Below are 27931 nucleotides of genomic sequence, written 5' to 3'. Positions count from 1 at the left end.
TACAACACCAACACGAACACGTAAAGTAGTTATTATTGAAGCTATTTTTGGTATCCATGTTCACTGATTTCATAAGAACCACACACCTAGACGACTATGACGAAACTGAGGTATTTCATGATGAAGTGCATACTTTATTATGAAATGAAAAACTATTTCGTATATTATGTTTATTTTTAGACTTCCTTATTTACACAATTTCTATATTTACATAAACTTTAAATTAGTCGTTTGCCCAGCAGATCCAGCACTCGCTATGTATATATCCTTATTGGCTATAGAGGCTCTGAATGTTCCAAGACGATTGTCCTCTTTAAAGTAGTTGTAGAAACGCAAGGGTAGAACACATTTGAAATTTGCAGTCTCCACCACTATCCGGTCACCAAACTTTGTGTTTATTGTATCTATGCTTACGATTCTGTATTTCTCGCCCTCCTCCATGTCCTTCACGTTTTTGAACGGTTTACAGAAAGTCGTATTGTTTAGCGCATCAAGATCCATTTTAACTACTTCGCGTACACTTTTGGAATGATTTCAAGCACTACTACAGTCTCACTTATATCGCTAAAATTATGGAGGGGAGAGTCTGTTATGATAAACTTTATCACGATGACTCTGCTCTAATACAGGAGACAGAACTCGACTAATTTGTTCGATTTTACTCCGGAAACGAAATCTATCGAGCGCTGCGGTTTCCCATGGTCCTTTTCGCGCTTCACGGTAAGCAAACGACCACGTTAGCATCTTATACACACAATTCAGTGATTCATCAATTGCAACCGTCTTCTTCATTGTCAGGAGGATTTATCCACTCACTTAGTTCATTACTAAATTGCTCCAACTGAGCGTCCTTCAATCTGCGTATAACACATCTCTCACATATTTTAAAGTTTAAATAACTGTCACAAATCTTTTCACCTAACTCATACTTGTTAGCGATGGCCAGACACTCTTCTACACTGTATTCCCCGTTCCCGTACACGGATTCATGTTCAGCGTCAAATACTAACGCTGAGAAGAGTTGCCTGAGGCGTTCAACTGCCGTTACAAAGTCGCTTGCTTTGGTCCATGCCTGTTCAGCATACGCTATCCATGCCATGATTACTATTATTCAATACACCTGAATGTCGGAAATTTATAATCGCTACTCCCCTCCAAAGTCCGGAGATCAATGATTCACCCTCCACCCCACCGTTCAACGTTGTAGGGTCCGTTAACCTCTCCACATTGAATCGTATGATATTTACTTGATTTTCAATGCATAGGTTCGTTAACCTTCGTAATTAAGGTCATTAACCTTTGTGACCTCTATTTAGTTTTCAAAGTCACCGCTAGAGAGCGAGGCAGATGACCTTCAGGAGATTTGAAAATCGTCTTATGGGATTTTACATGGAGTTGAGTTAGTATCGGCTATATATGGCTACTGACAAACGTTCCCGGTTCTTTACATGCTTGCAATCCATGAACACAAGGATTAGCTGTCCTAAAAAACTACACCTAGAGCTTTTAATTTCGCTGGAGGATTTTTTACCGTGCGTCAGTAGATTTCAATCTGCAGCTTCAGGATTTATTTTCTCCCTATCATTGTAAGGAGGGCGTTCCGACCTTATTATTATGTCTTAGAGATATCATACACAAATGTTGATTGCTAATGACTAGGCCATTTTTTTCCGAGGTTGTCTACCCACTTTGGCGCTAACTAGCCATTTCTACATGTGTTTCACGGCCAGTTGCACAAAAAAATAATCCAGGATTATTGTTTAATCCGGTATTAAGACATTTGATTGGCTTTATATTGCAATAGGCAGCCAATCAAATGTCAAAATTCTCGTTTAAACTCAGATTTGGCAAATAATCTAGGATTTTGATTATAATTCGCGTTCCTGCAATCGGGTGTTTTAGCTCCAGTTGTATAATTAGCTACAAGGAATTAAATCACATAACGTTTTAATGGCACTCAGGAATCCCTTAAGTGCCCTTTGAGTGTTGCTAAGCGGGTATGTCATCTACGATTTATATGACTGGACTATTTAGCTTCTCGCCATGCGCAAGACGGACAAATAATGGTTAGCTTTCTAATTTAAAGGATAAAAGGGAAGGTGGGATTAACCCCGGGACTTATTAACTCCACTCCATTCTCGCGCTTCCGATACCCACACAAAGTCCAATTTCTGGCTTATTTCTGACCTTTTATTTAGTCGCTGATCGGATGCTAGCTGTGTAACCGATTTTATCTTTTTTGGGAGAGGGGCAGGTAATTAATTAGAGTTTTTGACCCTAAAATATGCACAACTGTGATCAATTTCCAATTGGACGCCCATATTGCATTAGGGGGGGTAGTGGAGTGTAGGGTTAACAACACGCGTGGTTAATCAACCCCCCCCCCCCTCACCACGCCTATTTTATCGCCAGTCAAAGAGCATATGTACCAATTTTCATAGCTTTACTCAAATCTCCCAGATTAGAAGCCGTATACAAGAGGGAATTTTTTTTAAATATTGATTTATGAAAAAAATTTATTCTTCATGATATTTTTTGCTTGCTTTGAAAGTAACAATTACGTTTCGATAATCTATAATTTATTTATAGAAATCTGGAAAAATAATAAAATTAATTTTTTTTATTGAAAGTTATCATTCTACATTATAATTAAGATAGCGTATTGCTATCAAACCACAAACAATCGAAACGTTATTGGTACTTTCAAAGCAAGCAAAACATATTATGAAGAATAAATTTTTTTCATAAATCAATATTTACAAAAAAAATCCCACTTGTATACCCCATGGCTTTACAACACACTGTATATAACATTTGATGGAAAATCAGTTTTTCGTTTAAAATGCGCTATTAAAGTGTGTTATTAAAGTTGATTTCTTACAAGTTCAAGGTAAAAAATCTCCAAATTCATGGGCCCATCATTACATAAGAATAAATTATGCATAAATGATCGTTCTTTATATTGTATTAAAATTTTAGTGGATTAGGTATATTTAAGTGGTCTACAAGCAACCCTCCAATTCTCAGATAAAAGTAAAATCTTTTCTCGCTTTGAAATATCGCATTTTTTAAGAAACTTTGCTCTTAACTGCATAGAAAAATTTAATCTCTTTCATAGATTATCCTTTTTTGATCTACATGCAACCTTTTAATTACCACAGAAAAATAAAATACCTTCTCGCTTTTAAATTTTGTAATTTTTTAAAAAAATTCGCTCTTATCCAGAATAAGAAAATACATGCTTATTATAAAACGTCCTTATAATTTATACTACAGTGAGGAAGAGAGGGATGTAACGCATGCTTACTAAGGTACAATGTGCCCCTTTCTATAACCGTTGTTTTACATGTTCTGGAGTTATGTGAATCGATACTCTATATCCTGTTGTAGGCGTTTTTGAAGATTTACTTTCAACTAGCCAATAATAGCTCTGGTTAGATTTGAGCCTGGATTTGAATGAAAGAGCTTTCCTATATTTCATTTATTTTTGTACACACATGCAAAAGTACTGCAAAAATGATGAATTAGAAAACTATGCATATAGTTGTTTCGTATATCTTTTGAGTTGGTTCGCTTACGTAAAGGAGGCTACGCGTTTCCATGATTAAATCATCCTTATTGGAATTTTGAAATTAAGCGCTTTAAATTACCGGCAGACAAAGAAAGTTTGTTGAATAATAAATATGTAAAATTGAATCGCTGAAATGACAATTACCAATTTTACACTTTTTTTGAATTGTCCCCGATTGCGAGTAAAACATGTAATTTCACATGCAATCACCTTCTGTAAGTAGATCAGTAGCACCTACTCAAATTAGCGAAATGGTAAAAAGTTGCTCACAATTTGCGAAACTCTACTATCAATTAGTGCACTAAAATCCAGTTTATTGATGCTATCCTTCACTCATTAAACGGTTCATAATTAGGAATACCTTACGTTTATGTGGTGACTGGATCTACTTCGGTGGTCTTCCTGTTCAAATCATCTACTTAATTAGTTCCGATTATAACGAAAAGCTTTATTGATATATTTTTTTCGTATTCACTTTATTGGTGTGTTAATTATCTTTATGCGTATAACAACTACCACTTATTAATCACGCCAAATCACTCACGATATATAAGCTGGGAAGTTAGAAAGGTACCGTTCCAAAAGGTAATTATGTCAAAAAGTAGTTTCGTTTTTATCATCTAAAAGGATATTTTAGTTTAGTTTTCTAACAAGACTTTGTGCTTTGCATTATGGATCATCCCAGCTAATTGTACGAATTAATTGCTGTCCGTTTCGTAGTTTTTTTCTCATTTCAATTTGGAGGCCTAACCCTAAACTTTCAAGTCAATGTAAAACAAAAAGCCCTTCTCTATACGTGCATGTAAAAATTGATCATGAAGTAATTGCGGCTAAATACAAGTTAATTTAAATTACGACGGCTATAAACTTTTCGGAAATTAATTTGATGGCGATACAAGTAAACTGCTTTTGAAACGACTAATTAGCATCATTCGATTAATTTATCACATTTCAAAGTCATTAAAAGATAGGAATTACGTCGTATATGCATTTACGTAAGGGCGCCTTCATGTACCGTTAATAATGACGATAGGTGGGTACACCTGCCACTATAAAAAAATATTTCGCTCGTGGACAAACTGGTGCGCATTTTTTATGGGAAGAGAAATGTGAATTGGGACCCCCGAGAGTTTCTATTCAGCTTAATATTATGAATCCTGCACTAATGCGAAGCTTTTAATTTTTGTGTTGTAAACGTAAAAGATTATGTTGTTTGGGAAATTAATTCCTAATCAAAGGTGGCGTATTTACAATTTCTAGCAATAAAATTAGGTACGTGCCCGTGGACCAATAGAAAATGACTTAACCGCACCTGCTTTTACAAAATACACCTGCCATAAGTTGATCTCGATTTCGATTTTCTTTTTAATTCCACACATTAATTCCTACGCATACAATTCTTGAAATTGTTAATGTTTAAGCATTGTATTAAAGTGCAAGTGTCGTTTTACAAAAAGCAGAAGAGGATATTATTTGTAACAGAAATATTTCAATATCTCACAGCAGGACTAAAAGCAATGCGAAAAAGTCTTAATAATCATTAATATATTATTATAGTTATTATATGCAATAAACCATACAGATGACGTTCAATAAATGAGAGACAATAAACTGAAATTTGGCAAGGTACTTTGTTTCAAGGTACTAAATACACCTTGAAACCCCAGCGACGAGGCGTTGAGCCCGTCACCACAAAACCACCCCCTAAGTGGACTAAAATCCACCTTTTTTAAAATTTTTCTTAACTCTAAAACTAAGCATTTTAACGAAAAAATCTCAAGAGAGGAAAATTGCGGAGAAAAACATTTCCTACAAAATAGGTGCACATCAAACGTTTTAGATGTTAAAGTTAAAATCGACCCCAAAATGTTTATACCGTGTGTCCTAGCTTGCCGCACCATATAGGCAAAACAGAATGAATATATTTTTTCGCGAAGGCCAGTAAATGAACGTGGAATACGGCGATACTGTGTAATTTTCCGCGTCTTCACCGAATCGCATGAAAATTTGGATTTAGGTTCTACTTACCCTCCACTTCAAAGTTGAACTTGAGCCCAGGGTTGCTTTTTATTTTTTAGGGGAAAAAACTACCCCTATTAGAAAAAAATTGTGTAATTGCAAATTTAATCTTTTAAAGGAGTGAAGAAATATCAATTAACATTAAACAACATAACTTAAGATTTTATCACAGTTTAATCCCTAAATCTTATCTCTAAAATAGTAATATTTAAAACAATGTCATAGAATACTTTGACTCCACTGATTTGCATGAAAATTTGGATTTAGGTTATTCTTACCCTCCACTTCAAAATTGGACTTGTGCCGTTGGTTGCTGTTTATTTTTTAGGGGTGGAAACTACCCCTATTAATCATATAATTGTAAATTCGAGCAATTTGGGATTATTTAATTATACAATAACATTAAATTTAGATTTCTTTCCTATTTTTATTTTTTACCAGATAATTTATACCCTTATAAAAACCAACCTTTGCGAAGAAATTCGAATAGTTGTAGTAATTTTTTTTCTTCGTTGATACTAGATATATATACAGTAATTTTTCTAATTAAAATTTTACGAATTTATTTTATTTCAATTAAAAAAACAACCCTTATTGTTTCAAATATAAATCTTAGATCTCTAGATTTTAAATAACAAATAGAAAAAAATAAAATTAATTTTTATACGAATGTTAATTACTAATACTTTTGAAGTTATTTTGAAAAAAAAGGCAATTTTTCAAAATTTCAAAATTTTTTTTACTTCAAAACTACATTTTTCAAAAATAAGCACTTTGCACCGGTCAAACTTACAGATCATATAAACAATACATAAATAAAGTAAACTGTAAAGCGGTAACGCTTAATACAATTGGGGTGCTAATTAGGGGGCGATTTTCTCGATTTTTTTTTACCTAAAAAAAGGACCAACTTTATTTTGAGCGTAACTCACTTAGTTTTGATGCTAGGAACTTTTCTTAAAAACAAAAAGAAAGGTGTTTTCAAAGTATAAGTATTAAGTATTCATAAGTTTTCCCCGAAAAGTGCTTCATTTTTTTGTTATTTCACGTTGAAGTACTCGATTTGGAATTTGACGAATGAGAACCTATACTTTTCATGAGCTACAACTTTGCTTCTACTGGGTCTACAGACTTCATATATAGACAGTTTCCTAGCGTGTTGTTCACTCTATATCCTTGATTTTAAAGATATATAAGAACTGGCAATTCTTGCTATGGGTTTTCAGAAGCGTAAATTGTTCATTAAATTAAAGGTGATGTCCAAAATATAATTGTCCGATAGATTTTCTGGTACGATTATGGCGCCGTTCGTAATTAAAAATGCTACTCAATACAGTATGTACTTTTTTTACGGCACAATTAAGTTGATGATTTCTCCGAAACGAAACGTGGTATTGAAATTATCTCAACAGTGTCTAGTAGAACTCTTGTAATGAGAAAGTGTTTTTTCTAGCATATCTTCGGAAGTAATGGGAATCACTGTATACAATGCTATTCATTTAGAAGTAGACAGACATTTCCTATGTCTAGTTTTAAATGACAAAAACTGCTGAAGAACGCCTTATTTTATACAACTAAAATAACTGCTTAAAACAAATGAAAATTTTGCTGTCATATCAATTAATTGAAATATTATTGCTTCCGTATTTTTATTTTCGTTCGTGTGCGATATATTCAACTGGAGAAAAACTTGATATTGTCAATTGGTATCGGGCCGGTAATAGTTTAAGGAGCGTAAGAGACTTATTTTCTGTGTTGATTACTTTAAAATTAGTAGTTATTGAAATGCCATCCACGTAAACAAGAAAAAGAATCCCATATGATACTTGAGGGAAATAGCGACCTAAAAGCACACTATTTACTGTCGTTTTTATTAAAATCTAAAATGACAATGCAACATGCGTGCGCATGTTATTTATGTTTCATAAAATTAGGTGTCTTTCAATAGTACTTTTATCATTTAAAAGTAGACATAGGAAATCCCTATGTCTACTTCTAAATGAATAGCTCTGTATGTAATAGGAAGAACAAAGAGTCACATTTTCCTACGTTGATCAAATATATGTTTGTCTAATAATCTCTAAAGGAATAGTTGGCGGTCACCTCACGGCGCCTCTTTTATATATCAGGTACCTAGAGCTATTGGCATTCGCCACTACTTGTGGTTATATATATCGCGGCCTTGGCTTTGCGAAAGGTCTTTCTAAACTCATTTCAATCGGCACGTGCAACGGTTTCTTGTTCTCCAGCTCTTCAACTCGTCCATCGAAGGCGATTTCCTCTCATTTCTGGACGAGTATTTGGAATAATTAACTCGGCAACTGTTTCAATTTGGTTTTTTTAAAGCCAGAATAGATTTAAGTGATCCTTGATGAACCCCGAGTCATTAAAATCGCATTAGATCGACGTGAAGGCCATGCTAAAGACTACTATTGCCATCCCGCTCACGACGGCTAATCTAGCTCTGTAACGAAAGATACAAGAAACGTTTTTCGTTCTTGTATGCACCACAAATTGATTGATATATATGTAGTTTTTGAGATTTAGTTTGGGGGCGCTTATGTTGAGGTGTAAATCAGGCCTTAGACGAAATCTCTGTGTAAACCTATCTTAACGTAATCGAGCAGCTGAATTTGACATTTGACAGATGACAAATGTTTATTATGAACCATTAACAAGTTGTTTATATTGTTCATAAATTTTGTATTGTCTATTTATTTGTATTTGACCATGTACAGTAATTATTAGCATGGCGAATCTCAAAGCCGGTGGGCCAACAAATCGGAAGAAAGTCCAAGTAAGTTCCCTCATATTGTGTATGGCAACTTTTAAATGAATGCAACTTGAAAGGTATCGATGGTAATATGCGAAGCCGAAGAAAAAAAGCACCGGTCCGGCGTTAACGCCCTACAGTTTGATGCAAGCCTTTCCCGTTTGTTTTCGGCCGGCCGTGACAGTATTGTTAGAGTATACGAGCAGGAACGATACCTACAAAGTATGGAGCATCACACTGACTGGGTTAACGACATTGTGCTTTGTTGTAATGGAAGGAATTGTAAGTGTGCTGACCTGGTGACTAAAACAACAGTAGATCTCCTTTTAGTAATATCAGCCAGTTCAGATACGACCGTTAAAGTTTGGAATGCGCACAAAGGTTTCTGTATGTCGACGCTTCGCACCCACAAAGACTACGTAAAGGCTTTGGCGTACGCAAAGGACCGTGAGCAGGTAGCATCGGCTGGTCTCGATAAGTCAATTTACTTGTGGGATGTGACCACCTTAACTGCACTTACAGCTAGTAATAATACAGTAACTAGTAAGTGGTTGTGGTGGTTGCGAATTAAATGTGTTGATAAAGTATTTAAGCTTCTAGTCTGGTGGGAAATAAGGAATCTATCTATAGTTTAGCCATGAATCCCTCTGGTAGTGTGATCGTTAGCGGGTCAACTGAGAAAGCTTTAAGATTTTGGGATCCTAGAACGTGCGCGAAATTGTTTAAACTTAAAGGTGGGTATACAAAACTTTCGTTTCTCGAGATAGACGTCACTGTGGTAAACATTGGCTGCTTTCACATTTACAGCTTATTGTTAGTAAGGGGCCATGTCTTGTCAATGCAAGAGGAATTCCTTAGTTTTGAGTCGGTTTCTCAATTAATAAGTAATTTTTAAGGGTAATGCTATCAACTATGCTTGAAATGTCACCTGAACCAAGGGTTTGTAAGTGCTTCCTTTCTATAGGTGTTCTGTTTTGATCTGGGAACCTTTCCTAGCATCTGGACTCTCTGTAAACAAAGGGAGGAACAATTGCGCTCTGGAATATTCACCCTTATCCTTTCTTCTCCTATTCATTGCAAGTTCATTTTCTTGAGATCATTTGGGAGTCAGTTTCCCCTTCCTCTTGCAGTTGCATACTTTTTAAGACAGAATTTACCAGGGTAGGGTAAATTTTGATGGGCACGCTATTTAGCCCACTTACGAAGCACGATATTGACATACAGTTATGGATTTGTAATCAGTTTAATATAATAGGATTTTCCTTAGTTTGCGCGCACGTCATTGGTGTATTATGACGTCATCACTAAGTATGTTTACATAGCATCATGCTGTCAATGGAAGAAAATGCGTATGTAGGCAGCCATACAGGCAGTGCTGCATTGTGGGTAGGGTACCCATTACATCAACCACTTCTGTTAACTAATTACTTCGCTAATTACTAAAAAATGTTTATTTGTAACACATTGTCTATGTCGCGATCTTTTATACTAGGACATTATTATTTGGACGTAAAGGAAAAATTAAAAAAAGTCATTGAAGTATGTTGTCAGGCGCCATATCGTATATAATTGCATATAAATATATAGCTACCTCTGGAGTTCCTCAAGGTTCTAACTTGGGTCCTCTATTATTCCTCATATTTATTAATGATTTATGTGAAGTAATATCCTCGAATGTACTACTATTTGCTGATGATGTAAAAATCTACTCATCAATTTATACAATTTCTGATTGATTGGTGTCTAATTAATAAATTACAATTAAATATAGACAAATGCAAATCTATGTCGGTAACGAGAAAAGTACATAAAATTGATTACAAGTATACCGTGAATTGTATTACTTTATCCCAATGTATACGTACTCGCGATCTGGGAGTGTTATTTGATAAAGATTTGTCATTCAATGATCATGTTACAGAATCTGTTGCTTCTGCGTACAAAATGTTAGGCTTTGTAATAAGAAGCACAAGAGACTTCCATAATATAGATGTTATAAAGCTTTTGTATTTTACCTTAGTTCGTCCTCGACTGGAATACGCCGCAATGATTTGGTACCCCCACTATAAATATAATAAAAGCTTAGGTAGTTGAAAATATCCAAAGAAAATTTTTGAAATATTTATGGTTAAAATACCTTTAAAATGTCTTACTTTCTTATATAAATTACTAAACAATATTACTGATTGTCCTCAACTTTTAGCATGTATTAATTTTCGTGTGCCTAGGCTTAATAGTAGACAGCTTGATGCATTTTATGTCTCCCAATCTCGTACAAATTTACTACCAAGAGCTCCTGTCCATTTAATGTGCTCTAGATACAACCTTATCTGTGATTTAGTTGATATCCACAACGACTCTATAAGTCACATGTTAAGAATCTGCTAAGAACGTATTTGTACCTCATTAGAGTGTTTCTGATATTTTCAAATTTGTTGTTTTTGTCAATTGTATTAAAATTAATTAGATTTAACTTACTACATACTTAATTTTTCTTAAGCATTATGGTTAGCATGTTATAGCTTATGAAGGTTTTGCCCTGTTATTGGTCTTATGCTGTTGGGTAAATATATGTTATTATTATTATTATGGTCGGTGTTTCTTGTGAGAACTCAGATCTAGCCTGGTTAACTAATCGCACGGATTAAAATCAAGCAACCATTAGTGTCTGTGTCTGGTGAAGTTATGTAGGGTCCTTAAAAAATAAAAAATCAAAAAAAAATCAGACACGTACATTGGACATCTAGGGATAGTATGTAATTCGTACTTACCAACATACCTATTGATGGGCACAATAGCCAACGCTATCAGGAAAGAGGAAAACAAAACAAAAAAAATCATTATAATAATTCCTGTAATTTTATTAAATGGAGTTTACTGTGAAGAAGGAGTTTTATTATTATTATTATTATTATAAAGATTAACCGCCGACGACGACGCGGGTTCGAATCCCAGCCCGCGCGCTTTTTTCTTACTATAGGTTCATTAAATTTATGCGACAACTTTTTGTATTAATTATTTTAATTAAAAAGAACGATGATAGTTATAATGTCACAATGGAAATACGGAATACCTAGTTTATATGAATAGACGGATAATTGTAGGCGGAAATTAGGGGCGACGGGAAAGGTCTGTAAACGTTGAAGGCAAAATCAGGTTTTTTCATTCGAGGTACCTACATTCATTCTAGAAAATTTGCCCCGAATTTTTCTCTATCCAATTCAGTAAACGCCTAAAACAACTTTTTGGAATCGCAAGCATTCACTTTTTACGCATTTCCGCATCTTTTGGGGCTTTAAAAACAGAAGTTTTTTGTTTAACACTTTTGTACTCCGTTTCGCATTTCGGCACAAAGCACGGTTTCTTTTTTTTTCTCAAAGTCAGCCATGACAGTTGCCAGAGAACATTCCTCATGCGCCGCCCGTGACGAGTTCATAATTTTGTTGTGTCTGTCCGTTCGTCCGCACGTTAGTACGATATCTCGAAAACGAGTGGACCGATTACGATGAAATTTTCAAGGTGGATCGGAGTTCGCGAATTGGCAATATAGGCCAAAAAAATAAGGTAGGTCCTTTTGACATCTCCGTTAGTTATGAACCAAATTGCATGAAATTCAATATGGGATGGGCATAGCTTAAGCCATATAATAAGTAATTCCAGTTAATTTTAATCGACTCAGCATTCACAGTGCCCTTTTCGCATCTCGACCATTTATGGAATTGCAAACTTGTTTATTTAAATGAAATTTGATGCATAGGCACTTGGATTAAATACAAATCTAACACTAGGTTTCAAATTTAGTTTTGCACAAACCATAACCTTACTCAGGAGCTCGTTTGCTATATTTGTTTACACATTTATTATTTTTTTGTTTTTATTTATGTAAATATTCACTTAGCAAATCATTTTATTTTTTTTATTAATTTTGAATATTATTGATGTATCATTTGGGTTCATTGCGCGCATTTTCTTTCTCTCTTTGTTCTTTGTTTTTGACAATAACAATAATTTGTTAATTCGGGATGAAGTGGAAGAACAGATACTTGGAAAGTTTTTTATGTACATTAGTTGAAGCTCAATAAAAGTTATTATTATCATTAAATCGCTTTCTTCAATTCTTCTAGTGTAAGTATATAATAGGGCTTGTCCTCGTTGGCACGTGACTTGAGGTAATCCCATGGGAAAAAAATGGGGACAGGTCGAGGGACCGATGGGGCTATAAAACGTCAGCAAATCTCGAAATGATATGGTTGTGAAACAAGGGGCGAAAAATGGTCTTTGACGCTCTGGCGCTGTGTGCCATCTTGCTGAAACCACAAACGTTGACGATCAATGCTTTGTTTGTAACTCAAGGATGAAAAGGGTGTTCACGCTTTATCCGCACGGACCGCCGATTAGCCTCGACCGCCTGGCACATCCGCGAGGGCTGAGGTGGGAGGGGGGGGGAATAAATGTGCTCTATAATTAAATTTATCATTCATTTTAACTTCTCAATGTTACACACTTAATGAGAATGGGATGTTTTACTACAAGGGGCAAATCTGATGAAGTAATTGAATGTCATTTTTTTAGGGCACACAGATAATGTTAAAGCTCTAGTCGTATCGAGGGACGCGACACATTGCATATCTGGCAGTAGTGATGGTTCAATTAAAGTGTGGAGTTTAGGTGGGCAAAGGTATTGTGACTCGCCTCAGCCGTTCCCTTTGTAACTCCCCACAATTTTAGGTGTACTCAAACTATCCGTGTTCATTCCGATTCCGTATGGGCATTGTTGGCGACTGAAAATTTCCAATATGTCATTTCAGGCGGACGCGATAAAAAAGTATGTCACACACCTCCGAAGCCAGTTTCACGTAATCTTCTGTGCAGGTTATCATGACTGAACTAAAAAATCCTCAAAATAGTATTGTGGTTTGTGTGGAAGACGCGCCGGTCCTCAGGATGTGTTTTACAGCTGACCACCAAGGCGTTTGGGTTTCTACCTCTGATTCCAATATCCGTTGTTGGAAACTTCCAAACGAAAAGCATATAAAAGAAGAAGCGAAGTTGCCTACCAAGCCAATGGCTTTGATACCAGGAGGTGCCGCTATACGACAAGCTGTTGTGCTGAATGACAAACGGCATATTATTACAAAGGACACTGATAACAACGTTGCCGTTTATGACGTTTTAAAGGTATCCTGCTGCCAGTAATTTCAGACAACATGTACATTTTCATTTTTTGTTCGGCAGGCCCAAAAAGTTGAAGATCTTGGCCAAGTGGATTTTCAACAAGAAATTAAGAATCGTTTCAAAATAGTTTACGTGCCGAATTGGTTTAATGTGGATTTAAAGACTGGGGTATGGCCGTTTCGGCGGCAACTCATTCTTTTAATTTTAACAATGAGAGCTTGCAGATGTTAACAATTCATTTAGGCCAAGATGAAGTCGATTGTTTCTCGGCGTGGGTATCCGCCCGAGATGCTGGAATCAAGGACGCACCTGAGCCAGAACAGAAAGTTAACTATGGAAAACTGCTTTTACAGGCCTTATTGGAACATTGGCGAGGTGTCGATACTGATCCTGAAAATAAACTATATTTTAGTGTTCCCCTTCATACTCCCCTAATATTTAGGTATGTGGTTAATTTATCATATGGATAGTGTTATTTTTTACTTTATTAAAGAAATCCATTCTCCCCAATTTATTCCCTCAAGATTGAATATCCCGGATTTACCTGTTCTGAATTTGTTCTTTTAAACTACAAACCTTTTTATCTAGTGAAGTTGGTGGCAGGACGCTTTACCGGGTAATAGTCGGGGATGCGGCAGGCGATACGGAAACATCACTACTCAACGAAACTGTGCCAAGCTGGGTAACTTCAAATGTGGAGGAGAACTGCACAGGAAAGTTTATTAAAATTCAATTCTATTTACAACCACATTCCAGTGTTCCATCTCACTTACTGAAGCAAGATCGCTTGAAAAAGGTAAGGATGACCCAACAGTCGGATAGTGGAGTCATACCCAATTTCAGCCGGATCGTCTTGTGGCTAACGATTTTATTCAGTGCCGAAAAGTGGCCGAGCACATTCTCGATAAATTGCTGGGCGAGGGAAACGCGGGATCGCCGGGCGGCGTTGCCGATACCGATTCGAATGCTCCAACGAACGGAATGACGGCAGACCAAATAGAATTAATGTGCAATGATCAGGTCTGTTGCCACTTTCATAGTTCTTGCGGTAACTTTGCATGTTACAGGTCTTGGACCCCTGCATGGATCTCCGAACTGTAAAATATTTTATTTGGAAAATGTCTTCAGATCTAACTTTGTACTACAAACTCAATAATGTGAAATAAACTGTGAAATTGTGATAGATACCTACCTACATACTTTTGCATAAAGATTGGTTCCACTAATTAATGACATCTCGAATTAATATATTTATGTAAACAGTTTGTGAGAAAGGGTGTGTATACTCGTTTATTAAACTATTCCTCTTTGTACATCCTGTATTCTATCTTTATTTCAGATATTTATGACTGTGCTATGAGAGACATTTGCTAACCCAAATCAGTTATTGCCTCCTTCATTGTTTATGCGATGGTAATTTTTTCTAGTTTTATCATAGCTCTAATCAAAGGTGTAGGACAGAGACGGTCCCCTGGTAGATTGAGGAGTGGAAGTTTCGGTATGGTGGATGGACAAAACATTCACATAACTAATTCAAACTTAGGAAAGTAAGTCAAATTTTGAGGTAAATAACTCAGTTGCTCTTGAAAAGGTTTAGCTTTATCCCATGGTTGAGAATACCACACCTACTTACTAGATTGATGGCTTTTTTTTAATGAACAAAGATAGTTTATAAGTACGAGGGTTGTATAAAAGAATAAGGAAAGAGCATGGTTACTGTTTGGAATAAGGTTCCCACATTTTTTCAGGTGGGTATAAGCATAAGGCATTTTTTGTTTGAACTGAAAAATACACCATTGGAAAGCTTCCATCTTTCATCTATGATTCAACATAATCACCAGATGTTTCTAAGTAGAAATTTTTGTTGACGAGTAATCAACTATTGGAAATGAACTTGGACCGCTAGTCTAGTGAGGAATTTGGTCCCTTGACCGTCTCGAAACGTTGGCCACTCTGACAAATGGAAATAACTAGATGCTACATAAGGGCATGTTGCAGGAGATCCCAACCAAATTTGGTCCTTAAGTTCATGCTTTGGTGAGAGACGGGCCGGCGCGCATTGTCATGGTGCAACCTTACGCCTTTTGTAGTCCACCCCTTCGGCGATTTTTGGATGGCTCGTCTTAGTTTTAGCAAGGTCTTGCAATAGCGTTTTGAATTAATGGTGGTTCCTCGAGACACAAACGCGTTAAGAAGGACGCCATTACGGTTCCAAAACACCAAATTTCGCACCTGGCGCTAGCGGATGGCCGTCAGGTCAGTGCCATTTGTTTATTCGGGTACAGAAACAAGGGTGGTTGAACTAGTGAACACGGCGGTGTTGCCGAATTTGACCTAGCATCTCGTTTGCCAATTGAGTCACTGTAGTAAGTACGACAAAGGTCCTGGGAACATTAATTTTTACACAGACCTCGTATGTTCACTCTTAAGAAAAACTCTTAAGTAGGTATATAAATTGAAATAACAACAAAAATTAAATTGTCCTGTTATTTCAACTCTCATGGATCTGGAATAATGGATACCTACCTACTTATATCTGTTAACTTATGTTTGTAATGTTTAATGAATGTGTGGGGGGGGGGGGCAAGAAGGGATGGAATTATTAGGTCTTGCGTCAGGGAAGGAGGAGGCTAATTTAGATTCTCACCAACTATTTGTGAAATTACTACCCAATAATAAAAACTCAACTGAAAAGCTTAATTTATTGACACATATGAAGATTATTTATGCTTTAACTTTGATTTGTTTGAATATTTCGGCATCAATGACCACATACCAGGCCACATACTTATACACTCTATGAATTTGAGTAGATAATAGTAAATTTAAAAGGAAATGTTTATACGTACTCTTCAATAGCGCAAAAGTCTTTAGAGATGAACAAATGCTAGAATTTTAATGTTAGTTTTTGCCTTACGCCTTGTTCGTAAAACACATTTCCAAATTCTTTGTGGAATATAGTAACATTTTGTCACATAATTTATAGATATGATGTGATGAGAAGAATAGTCCATGAGAACTTTCTTGTTTTTCGTAAATGTTGTTAACAATGTATACCTACAGTTGAAGTTTGTCATTTGCATCTTTTTCTGGCAATAGAATTTTGGTAAACAATACCAACGACTATCGGATAGTCTTTGACAATACTCTTTTTACTTTTTACAGTTTTATGGAAACCATAGGAACTAGGTACATATATAATCGGGTTTTATTTTTCGTTTTGCGGAAATCCAAAGGCAAGAAGCATTTCATGTAATACAATTGAGTTAAAATCGTTATCCCTATATTTCCACACCGCTGAATCCGAATCTGCCAACTTTCGGGGACGTGGAACACGAATAAAAATGAATTTGGTGCATTAAAATACTAGTAAAAGGCTTTATTTTGACAAAAATTCACCAAAACAAAGTTAGGTGGAAATGTGTATATTAAATGCTGTGCTATGTGTTACCTACGTGCTACCATATATACTATACTATGGTGCTACATTTTAAACAGGTATTGTCTGCGAGGACGACGTGTAGCATAGGTAGGTATGTACCTATAGGTACGTAGTTTTAAAGAAATATATATTTTTATTTAAGTAGTTAGGAGTAGGAGTGTGTGCTGAATGTCAAGTAGTAGTTGTTATCAATTTTCTCATGATTAAACGCCTATAAAAGAATAAAGGAAAAGAAAATTCATTAAAAAAACGCCATAGAGACTGCCAATTATTAAGAGTTTGGTTAGGGATCGAATCAAAGAAGTTATAGGACCACGTTGATCAGTTACACTTTGCTGCACGTCAGTTTAATTAGCACTCTTCTAGTACCCCTGCCACAAAATTAAATAAGCAGGTATTTAGGATATTTATTTAGTAGAGTAAATTAACATTAATACTTTCTTTATTCATCATCCTCACCTGTCCTATTCATGCACTTCGCTTGACAATTGCACAACTTTGTGGAAGACACCCACGCAGCTTAGTGTTGCAGTCTGCAGAGTCCTTTGCAGCCACACACAGTAAACTCCGAGCATGACTTCGGAATGGATGGTAGGTAAAGTCATGTGAACATCCAGTTTTTTGATCTTCCATCCACAATCCTTAGGGTCCGGTAGTTCGGGACATACAACCTGCGCATTTTTCCACACGAACGTCTAATTAAACTAAGGCAATAGAAAAATACCTCCGCCTATTTATATGTCACCATTTTAGATAGGAAGAGCTCTGGGCCCCTTGCACAAGGTTGTGCAAATGTAAAACGAAGTGCATGAATGGACTAGGGTGAGGATGACGAATAGCATTAATTTCAGTATACTCTGATAAATCCTAAAAACATATTCAAAATATAGAGCATAACACATAGTACAGCATTTAATACCTACACATTTCCACATAACTTTTCGAATTTTGGTGAATTTTTTACTTTTAATATTGTTTTAATGCACCAAATTCGTTTTTAAGTATTTACTCGTGTTCTACGCCCCCGCAAACATAGGAATAGACACCTGGATCGCATAGGTACTACATACATACGATCGAAAGCAGAAAAACACTTAAATTTGGGCTAATTTGGACGCCATTTCGTTGCGTTGAGTTTTTTTGAGATTTTAGCCCCGACTATACCCCGCAAAATAGTTCACAGCACAATGTTCTCTGGTGATACTAGTATTTTCTAAACTGTTTCGTTTAGATGACGATGATGAGGCAGTTTCCTTTTTTCCGAACTACTGAAAAGTAATTCACAAGCACATCCTGGCATAAACGGTTGGTTAAGATATCTATCCTTGGACCCTTGTTATACACTCTTTACACCTTTAACTTGTTGTCTGGTTTAAACCATTGTAAGTATCATCTCTATGCTGATGATGTACAGCTATATCATTCGTTTCCTTTTAGCGAATTGAATTCCTCTGTGGCAAAGATCAACGAAGATCTTGCAAGGGTAGCCAAGGCATCGGACAATCACTCTTTGAAAATAAATGCAACTAAATCTTGCTTCATCGTGTTTTGTAGCGATAAACTTAAAAAGCACATTCAAGACAAAATAATCTTGCAAATTGGTAACCAACCTGTCCCAATAGCCGATTGTGTAAAAAATTTGGGCATTTCTATTGATTGTAAATTAAGGTTTACTAAGTACATTGACAACCTTATTGCTTCGGCTTATTATCAGTTAAGATGCTTGTATTCTAGTCGTCACATTCTTGGCATCAAGCAGAAGGCTGTTCTTTGTGATGCACTGGTTCTATCACGGTTCAATTATTGCGACGTGGTATATGGACCGTGCTTATTACTCAAAGACTGTGATAGAATCCAGCGTGTCCAAAATTCATGCTTGCGCTTCATATTTGGAATTAGGAAGTTCGAACGGATTTCACATACCTTACCAATGCTAGGCTGGCTCAATATGATGGAAAGAAGGCTAGTTCACTCTTCTTTATTTTTTCATAAAATATTAAACAGTAAAATTCCCCCGTATCTCTACAGCAAAATTACCTTTCGTACAGACGTGCACCACTTAAATTTGAGGCACAGGGGACTTCTATCTGTTCCTATGTTTAAGTTATCATTATTCAAACGATCTTTCTTATTCAACATCTGTAAATTTTGCAACAACCCCAAAAATACAAAATTACTGTATCTGCCTGCTGCAGTCTTCAAAAGAAACATCAAACACCGAATCATTAGAGAGCGAATGTTAATGCGAACGTAATTGAAACCACTACGATGTTTCCGTTGCATCTCCAAACAATAAGCTGCCTGTCAATAATTGTTTACTTTACAAATAACTTTAACTAATGCAGAATAACTTTATTTATTTGTATTTACACAAGGGGGTTTCAAGGTGAAGAACAGGTGACCATATCAACGGGTTTACCTGACCTTGTGCCCATTGGTTATGGTGTAGGAACCATTATTTAACCAATAAAAACCATTATTATTATTATTATTATTATTATATACGAGTAAGTGTAAGATCACTTGTAATCGGTGTGAATATTTTCAATTACACATAATGCTTTTTGTCCTGGATGTGAAGGAATAAAATTTTGTAATTAACCGTATATAATGTATATTAGGTTTTGTAAACGTATCATTTGTTGTAAGTATAAATTTAGAATAGAGGGAATGTACTTTGGCCGAAGCAAGACGGTAATTTTAATCAGTGCGATTGAAGTCGTTGTGAAGGTCGCATGCTAATCGCAGGTTTCTAACGCGCACCACCACTTACGTGCAAATATATTTGAGTGGAAAGTTCGAGGGAAAGTTTCCCAAAGTGAGTTTAAAAAGGTTCACGAACTATTTACGATAAAAAGAACCAACGGCAGAGCACGCGTTTTGTTCATTGCTTGCAAATTTTAATTGCTACCGTTTGTTTTCAAATTTGACCAAGGAGCAGGGACGATTTAAAAACAAATCAAGTTAGTGGAGTCCATTTTATCCAAGGAGACTGCAGCCGAGGGTTGCAAAAGTCATAACAACCAGGACGTGGTCATCTACGACGTCGACAATTTGCGAGTCGCAGAAAAAATGTCAAGGTTCGACATCGACCAAATCGAGTTCAACAAACTCCCGTTAAATCAAGGGAGTTTATTCATAAGGTAAAAGACAATATTCCTTTATACTAATTAAATAACCGGCTTTATGGTTCAGTGGTAGAGCGTTGGAACTATAAATCCGGAGGTCGGGTGTTCGTACCTGGGTTGAGGTGAATTTTTCATCTGTAGCAGAGATGGGAATTACCTTAGACCAGTTTCGAGCATTTTTCCGGCTACTATCCGAATTAGGTTTTCCTAATTCGTAAGGTAAATACCGGAGTAGTACAGAACAACTTAAGGCCTTCTGCAGAGGCACCTCTAAAAAGCATTATGCGGGTCACTCTGTAATTGGGCGCAGCCTGTTGAGGGCCCAGAACAAGAGAGGGATAATAAATAAATAAATCCAACGGCGTACGCACTTTAAAACTCGTGGTAACTTTGCGTGGGAATTAACGACAATTTATTTACGAAGTTTGAATTTAACCCGCGGAGTGAGGTCCTAAAGTATTTTCCAAAATTCGAATTGTTTAGATAGTTTAGGTTTAGGTTTTTTGAGGTTCAACGTAACTGTAATTACTTGATATATTTGTGTGTTTAGTTAAAATAAATGTAACCTTTTGCAATCGTAATTACTACAAACACTAACTTATTACTAGGGAATGCAATCCCGCAGCAAAATCTCAATCCCGGTATTTGCGGGATCGTTAGATGTCAATCCCGCGGGATCCCGGTATTTGCGGGATCCCGCAAGATTTTAAATAAATTGGCAAATAAGCAATTTTGTGCGGTTAACTTCTGATGTATTAAAATAAATTGCTAATTATCACAATATTCAACAAAAAGAATTCCTTCAGCCTAACTTAGAACTCAAAAAAATCACCTGTAAAGCCCAAAAAGGTGAACTTTTAAAGTGCCTCAAAAATCATAGCACATTTTTAACGAAAAAAATTTAACAATTAATTTAAAAATAATTTCTCCGTTATGCGTTTCATTAACAAAGCAAACAGAGTCTTCCCCTTGGTAGACAAATTCCTCAGTCCCGCAAATCCCGCGGGATCCCGTTCCATTTATGTGCGGGATTAATCCTGCAAAAATGCTGCGGGATCCCGGTATTTCGGGATCCCGCGATCCCGGTATTGCATTCCCTACTTATTACTCACAGGAACAAAAGGTTCTGAAACTGAGAAACTCAAACGTACGCCGAATTATGACAATTGCGTACCTATCTCCTCCAGGCATATATTAGAGTATCAATTTCGATAGTAACATCTTGCCCAAATTTTGATTATTTGTTGAAATTAACCAAGTACCTGCAAAGATCAAAATTAACTTAATTATTCCCATTTATTTACCTGAGCTATCTGGAAGTGTAAAAGTAAAATTAAGGTAACTTGAGTGGAACCTCTCAAGTTGTACCTACAGTTGTGAGGGTTGTTCACATTCGACACAGTAACAAACAATTTCCGAAGGATTACCAGTTTGAGGGGTCGGTGGGAGCCTTTTTTGTAACGGTTCGAACCCCTGAAAATTGAAGATTTTTCCAACTTGAATTTTTACAAACATTTTTCATCCCTACAATCTTGTGGGCCATGACAAGACCTTTAAAGTAGTAGCATACAGTATACCGTCCACTTCCGGTTGCTGATGCAAACTGGAAGTTGTGCAAGCATAAAAATTGCATGTACCGCTTTAACGCGGATTTTTTGCGAGGGGTTCGCGGGAAGCCCCATGCAAGATTTGGTTCTTGTATCCGGTTGGTAAATATCTTTTCACTAAGCGACGTCACTGTATGGAGCTTTCGTTATAGTGCGGAAGTGCCTTGGAGGTCTTACATAGACGCAGGTACTCCGTTGGTGGTGGGTAATCAGTAATCAGTAATCAGTAACGTTTATTGTTCAACAGATTCTTAGTAATCCATAAATGAACAAATATAAAAGTAAATATAGAAGCGTATACACACTGCATTATTCACATTATTATTATAGGAAAAGTAAAAAAAAAATAAATGGAATATATTTATTACAAATCAGTAAGAAAGAAGTAAATAAACAGTAACAGAAAAGGGTATGTGTATATAATGGTACACTGTTGCAAAGTAGAAAGTAACAAGGTCATTAAGAAATAAATTGAAAAACGAAAATAAAAAGAAAATAAATGTATTCTAATTAACGTAACCTTTTGCATTCATAATTACAATGGCTAGGTACTCTTTACTACAGGAACGAAAGGTTTGAAATTCAGAGGTACACCAAATTATGAAAATTGCATAAGTTCTCCAGGCATATTGGAGTATCAAATGTTACTCACAAATTATTAACATTAACTAGATACCTACCTGTGAAAACTAAATTAACTAAATTATCTCCTATTATTAACCCATTTATTTACCTGAGCATTAAATTCGATTTTGGATAGTTTCATTTTGCGTTGTTGCTTAGTCTGAGGACGTTAAATCAGAAGAATGAAGAGGGTGGACAACTAACTCAAAACTAGTCACTTATCTATTTGTATAGCATTTGTAGAATTTTGTTCACTGGAAGGAGTCCAGGTTAACCAGTTATGAATATCTACTGATATAATTCTAACAAACTTCCACCTACGTTATACTTCCACCTTTTCGCTTCACCTCTCAATAGGTTCTTTGCTGTAAACGCGCGAATTTGGTTTCACACTCAGCAATTAGGCTCAGCAACCCAAGACAGAAGCTCACAACCATCGAGAGCAAATTAGATTGGCATTTATAATATCATGTATCGGTTCACAAAGACTAAAGATCTGTTACAATAATTATCAGAAGCAAAATCTGCAGAATGGAAAGCGTGACCAAAAAGAGTATGCTCATGTAGCACCTATTAATGGGCGAAAACCACCCCAAAAATAAATAGATGGCACACGAAAACACAGCTAAATTATTGATAAACAAGTAAGTGACACCCTCATTAAACTAGTATTCAATACCTAAATTACCTATTCAATGATGACATGCATGTACGGCCGCAGGTCATCTACCTTTCAAAGCATTACAATGCAGCAAAATTCCCATTTTCAAACACGACACAACACTTACGGCAATTAATAATACCTATAACCAATTTTAATGAAACATCCCTCTTTGTAATTAAACAAAAGTACGAAAAGTACGGGTAAAAGACTATTGATTACAGTAATCAATGCGGGCTAAAGAACACCCTTTGGTAGGAAAATCCAGTACTTGCTACTCAGTTATGTGTTTACTTTCGCAAGTTTAACATGTGCTTCCGTGTCACGGGAACTACCGGCGTAATATTTTTTTTAAATTCGTGTATGAAATGATTAAGTATTCGGAGCAGGTGTTATCAACGCCCCTAAAAACTGGAACATTTAAATCGGCATCCCCGACACCTCCCCGAATTACATCAGCTTCAGCACATGACAGTCGATTTTCACTCACTCCACTATGGGAATTCGTAGTACGCACAAAATCTCTTCCAGGTAAATTTCCCGATGCACTTATTCGCTCACCGTCGAAGTTGTTTTACAGATGGGCTAGATCTCAACGTCTTCTTCCAAGTCATCCAGGAGCGTCTCCAGAATCCGGAACGCGAAGTGCGACAACACGCCCTTCGCGTTCTCGCAGAAGTTATCCCTGTGATAGACAGTGGAATTTTAGACGGAAAAATGCAGCAAATCATTCCAGATTTGGTAACGAATTTAGGCCACATCGGACCGGCAGTTAGAAAGGGGGCGGTCGACTGCTTAAAGGTTTACCTAAATTGCAGCAATAACTCGGACGACATTTTGAGGAACATTGTGCAAAATTGTGTCGATAAATCCAGCGAGAGTAAGACGCGATCGAATGTCGTTACCGGTGTCATAATCGCGTTACCATTTCTAATTAAGAAAGTATCGCACGATACGGTTACGTATATCATTCGCGTAATATACGATAAAATGGTACAGATCACTTACCAAGAGGTTGCGTTAAAAGCTCTGGTCAGGATTAAGGAGCTAATTGGGGATGAACATTTCAATGAATCGACTTCGGTTAATTTGCGAAAAGATTTTGAGCAATTAAGCGACGTTTATAACGTTGATGGAAGGAACTTTAATCAGGGGGGTGCGGAACGCTCTCCTTACCATGTGAGGAATTATTGGAGCGATTTTAACGACAATATCGTGGAGGAGGTCGATGTGGAATCAAGTTTAATAGTCCGAAAAACTTTAAATGAAATTGTAGAGGATAAAGTCATTTTAGAGACTGAGATTAAATTGAATTCTGGACCGGCGATTACGATGCAAATTCACGAAGAGAGCAGGCAAAGTGTTTTGGGAGGAGGCGAGAGTGATGATCAGAGACGGTAAGTACAAGTAATTATTTGATATCTATTTATTTAAGATACATAAATCTATCAGAATGTTTTCCTTCAATATTGTTCAAGGATTTAAAATAGTATTTTTAAGGCACAACTTCGTTTCAGTCAATTTCAAAGGAATTTTAGATTCTGGAATGGAATTTAGGTTGTTGAACAGAATTTTTCATTCGCTGTTGGTCTGTAAGATAACATGTGACCTTAAAAAACACAAATACTTGCTCCTTTCGAATAGCAGCAAATCTGTACTACCTAAGTGATGGATTGTGGTTTGATATCCACAACTCGTGCGTTGTTAATTTTGGCTAGTAAATTGAAGCTTAAAGGAATATAATTTATATTTATCCACACAACAGAAGAATTTTATATTTTATTAACATCATTCGCCGCTTTCACCTCTTCTTTTATTCGAAATTATACCTAATATCCCGTTAAACTACACAGATATAGGGATTCTTGTTGAACTATATAGCACCGTTAGTATACCTTTTCAGTAGTAACTAAAAAATGTATGAAATTCCGGTTAATTGGAATTCAGAAAGTCCCAATTGTAATTGATTCCCGAAGTTTGGAAGAAATTGATAATATACCAATCGGAATTTAAACAAGTAAAGGCAGTTCCTTTGGTAATTAAATGGTACCTACCATAGTAATGGCATAGTACATGTTCGAACTCAAGAAATTCGAATCACTTGACCCAGAATCTACCGTGAAGCAAATCGGAGTGCAAGATTTTTTTAGTAGAGACACATATCTCTTTCATAGTGTGCACCACCTAAATGCCATATCCACACACTGACGCAAGCGCGATTCTGTCCAAAGGCTTTTCACATCTTCCTTTTACGTATACCAAGCTTAGTTCTAATTCAGATTCCCGCGGTGCTACAAAACATGTATTTCCGTAAAAAAAAAATGGGGTGTCAGCAATACCTCCTTTACGAACGTGCGGGTGGTAGAAAACCTAATGTTGGGGCCATAGTATCTTCGTTTTTTGTATTAGTCCAGGGATTAGAGACTTTGAATTTGCAAAATGAGAAGTAGTTCCAATTTCTTTTGCATGTCATAGACAGCTGGTGGTGGTTAAGAATCTAAGTTTTCGACCTCTCACCCCTTGTGCTTCCCCTGTACCACCCTCAAAACCCCCGAAATTTGATATTTTAACGAAATTTCATACCTTATGTCTATAATTCAGAGTCGTATGAGTAAATATCTTGCATTTATCGTGTGATAAATCCCTCCACCTTGCACCCCTACCAAAGAGGATGCATCATAATTCAACTTTCAACCTCCTACTGGTACAAATCAAAAATTTACTATTCATGTTCATATAAAATAATGATTTGTAAATTATGTTCGAAAAGGATACAATCTTAATAATTGTACAATATCACAACTAAATAGGGGGTTGAAATAATCATCCCTTCTTGTAAAGGATGGAAGGGGTTAAATTAAAATAAGACGGTTTCTTAATTGATTATTGTCTTCGAATGTGCCATAATCACGCGGTGATTCAAATACCTACCACTATTAATAAGAGGTTGAATGGCTATTCATCCCGTTTTATAAGGGCGCAGGGTGCGGAAATAATAGCATCACAATTTTGTATTAGATATACCTATTTTCTCACACGATTCTTAATTATAAATATGAAGCATAAAATTTCAATAAATGCATAGAAATCTCAGAATGGTTTAAAATACAGGGTGTCAAGGTGTCAGGGAATAACATGGCTATCTTTGTTATTATTATACTTACAGGTTCGGTTGGGTTGGCGAATTCAAATTTACAAGAAAAATAATTACGTACACCCAAAGGAATATACCCCACTGGACTAAGCCCCCACCCCCACTATTGTGAATTAACTTAGGAATTGTATCCAATTTATGTTATTTACGAGCTTTTCATATTGCAAGCACAAAGTTTAAGAACTGGTTTAAATCACTAGGAATCTAAAATTTATTATGAGGTGACCGAGTCTACTTGGATTCAACCCAACTACTGATTGGAATTACTTTTTTCAAATTAAATTTTGTACTGGAATTACGAGCTATTTAAGAGCTTTCATTTGCAAGTAATACCAATTTTTGAGTGCCGCTCTTAAAAAAGGAAATAGATAATGTAATCATTGGGGCGACCAGGTCTACTTGGACGTAGTTCCTTCTCTGTTTTCCTTTACTTATTTCAAGTTAATTTTTATTCACGAATTACGAACATTCATTTGCAACCAAATGCAATTTATAGAGTCAATCTTAAAAGATCAAATAGATATAATTCTTTGGAAGTCTCTACTGTAACGGATATGACGGATGAATTTTCCTTTTCTCCTACTTCTTTTGGTTGATAAAATTGGGCGGTTCTTGATTCTATTAATATACCTCGGCTGCTCGTCGGTTCATAACCCTTTTCTGGCCTCAATGATAAGAGTAAGGGGATAAATAATAACTCAATAATCTTTATAAAATTTGAAGGGATCTTATTTTTTTTTAATTATCGACTTTGCACTCAGAGAACACATTTTAATAAATCGTGTTGAGGCGGATCGATCCTGAAAGTACTTCGCATTGGCATGAGACATTAAAATTCAATATTTAGAACCGTATATGAAACCGAGTATGAAGCCGACCGGAAATTAGGCGTGGTTTATCGTTGATTCAATGGGTAAATAGAATTGACTTCCCAGGTGGGCTTTGCACGGACCGGTCATGGAACAAATGCGCTGTCTTCTGTTGTGGAAAGTAGTACCTCGTTCTCAAAATGCTGCTGGAACTTTCGTCCAGGCGCTGCTACAGCTGAGCTGTATAGAGCTGTAACAGCTCTATGGAGATGATACCTTGGTTCTCGTTCTTCTAGGAATCGGTGCGAAGACGGTTTGACTCCGCAGGTTCAGCGTCTGAGATGACCGTAGAATCACTTAACTTACGAGCACAAATCCGCTTACATTTATACCCCTTCTCGCAGCGTCTACTGTAATTAAGTTCCGCCTATCTTACGACGAAGGCGCGTTTTTAAGTTCTGCGCGCCTCTTCTACAAGCGTTTGTCAATTCGACTTCGGTATGAACAGACATGTTTATCGACTTTCCTTGCGGTTAATTTGTTACCATGCCTCATTCCGAATATACATACCTAAAGTAGTGTTCATGGTCCTATTCTATTTACATGTGAAATGAATTTGCATTCCTAACAGTGATTTTGACTTTATTGTTAATTCCCTTTTAGTTTTCTCACGGTGAGATCCCGTTACACTCCTCTTTTTTCCTTTACTTATTTCAAAGAAATTTTTATGCACGAGTTACGAGCTATGCACAAATAGTGAACTAATTTAAAGTTTTAAACAAAAAGTGAATATTATTATCATCATTTAGACTAAACACGAGTTAATTTCGATCATATGTGAATCTGAAGTCAATGTTAATTTTATTTAGAAATATTTATTTAAAGATGCTTGATTTTTGTTTAAATATTTGCTTTGTTTATTTGAATTTGTAATTGTAAAACTGAATGGCGTATTGTTTATTCGTTTG

At 36.2% G+C, this 27931-nt stretch overlaps 2 protein-coding genes across 2 annotated transcripts in view; both read left to right on the top strand.

Annotated features, from left to right (window-relative positions):
- The first annotated feature begins 8227 nt into the window (after nucleotides 1-8227).
- On the top strand, nucleotides 8228-14803 carry LOC116164196 (WD repeat-containing protein 48 homolog). The gene is made up of 12 exons (XM_031478335.1): nucleotides 8228-8387; nucleotides 8441-8645; nucleotides 8694-8906; nucleotides 8957-9097; nucleotides 12936-13041; nucleotides 13092-13188; nucleotides 13236-13541; nucleotides 13599-13706; nucleotides 13763-13980; nucleotides 14127-14334; nucleotides 14382-14558; nucleotides 14606-14803. Exons 1-12 carry the CDS (start codon nucleotides 8340-8342, stop codon nucleotides 14702-14704), a joined length of 1926 nt encoding a protein of 641 aa, XP_031334195.1. The 5' UTR covers nucleotides 8228-8339; the 3' UTR covers nucleotides 14705-14803.
- An 8074-nt stretch (nucleotides 14804-22877) lies between these two features.
- Nucleotides 22878-27931, top strand: part of LOC116164599 — a 36488-nt gene continuing 31434 nt past the window's right edge. The window contains exons 1-2 of the mRNA XM_031478792.1: nucleotides 22878-23531; nucleotides 23581-24397. Coding sequence (XP_031334652.1) covers nucleotides 23369-23531; nucleotides 23581-24397 — 980 coding nt within the window. The 5' untranslated portion in view covers nucleotides 22878-23368. The remainder of the gene's footprint in view (nucleotides 23532-23580; nucleotides 24398-27931) is intronic.

This window comes from Photinus pyralis, unplaced genomic scaffold (assembly GCF_008802855.1).
Source record: "Photinus pyralis isolate 1611_PpyrPB1 unplaced genomic scaffold, Ppyr1.3 Ppyr1.4_LG2, whole genome shotgun sequence".
NCBI lineage: Eukaryota > Metazoa > Arthropoda > Insecta > Coleoptera > Lampyridae > Photinus > Photinus pyralis.
The sequence above is the reverse complement of the archived record's forward strand: the minus strand, read 5'-3'. Positions and strand labels throughout refer to the sequence as shown.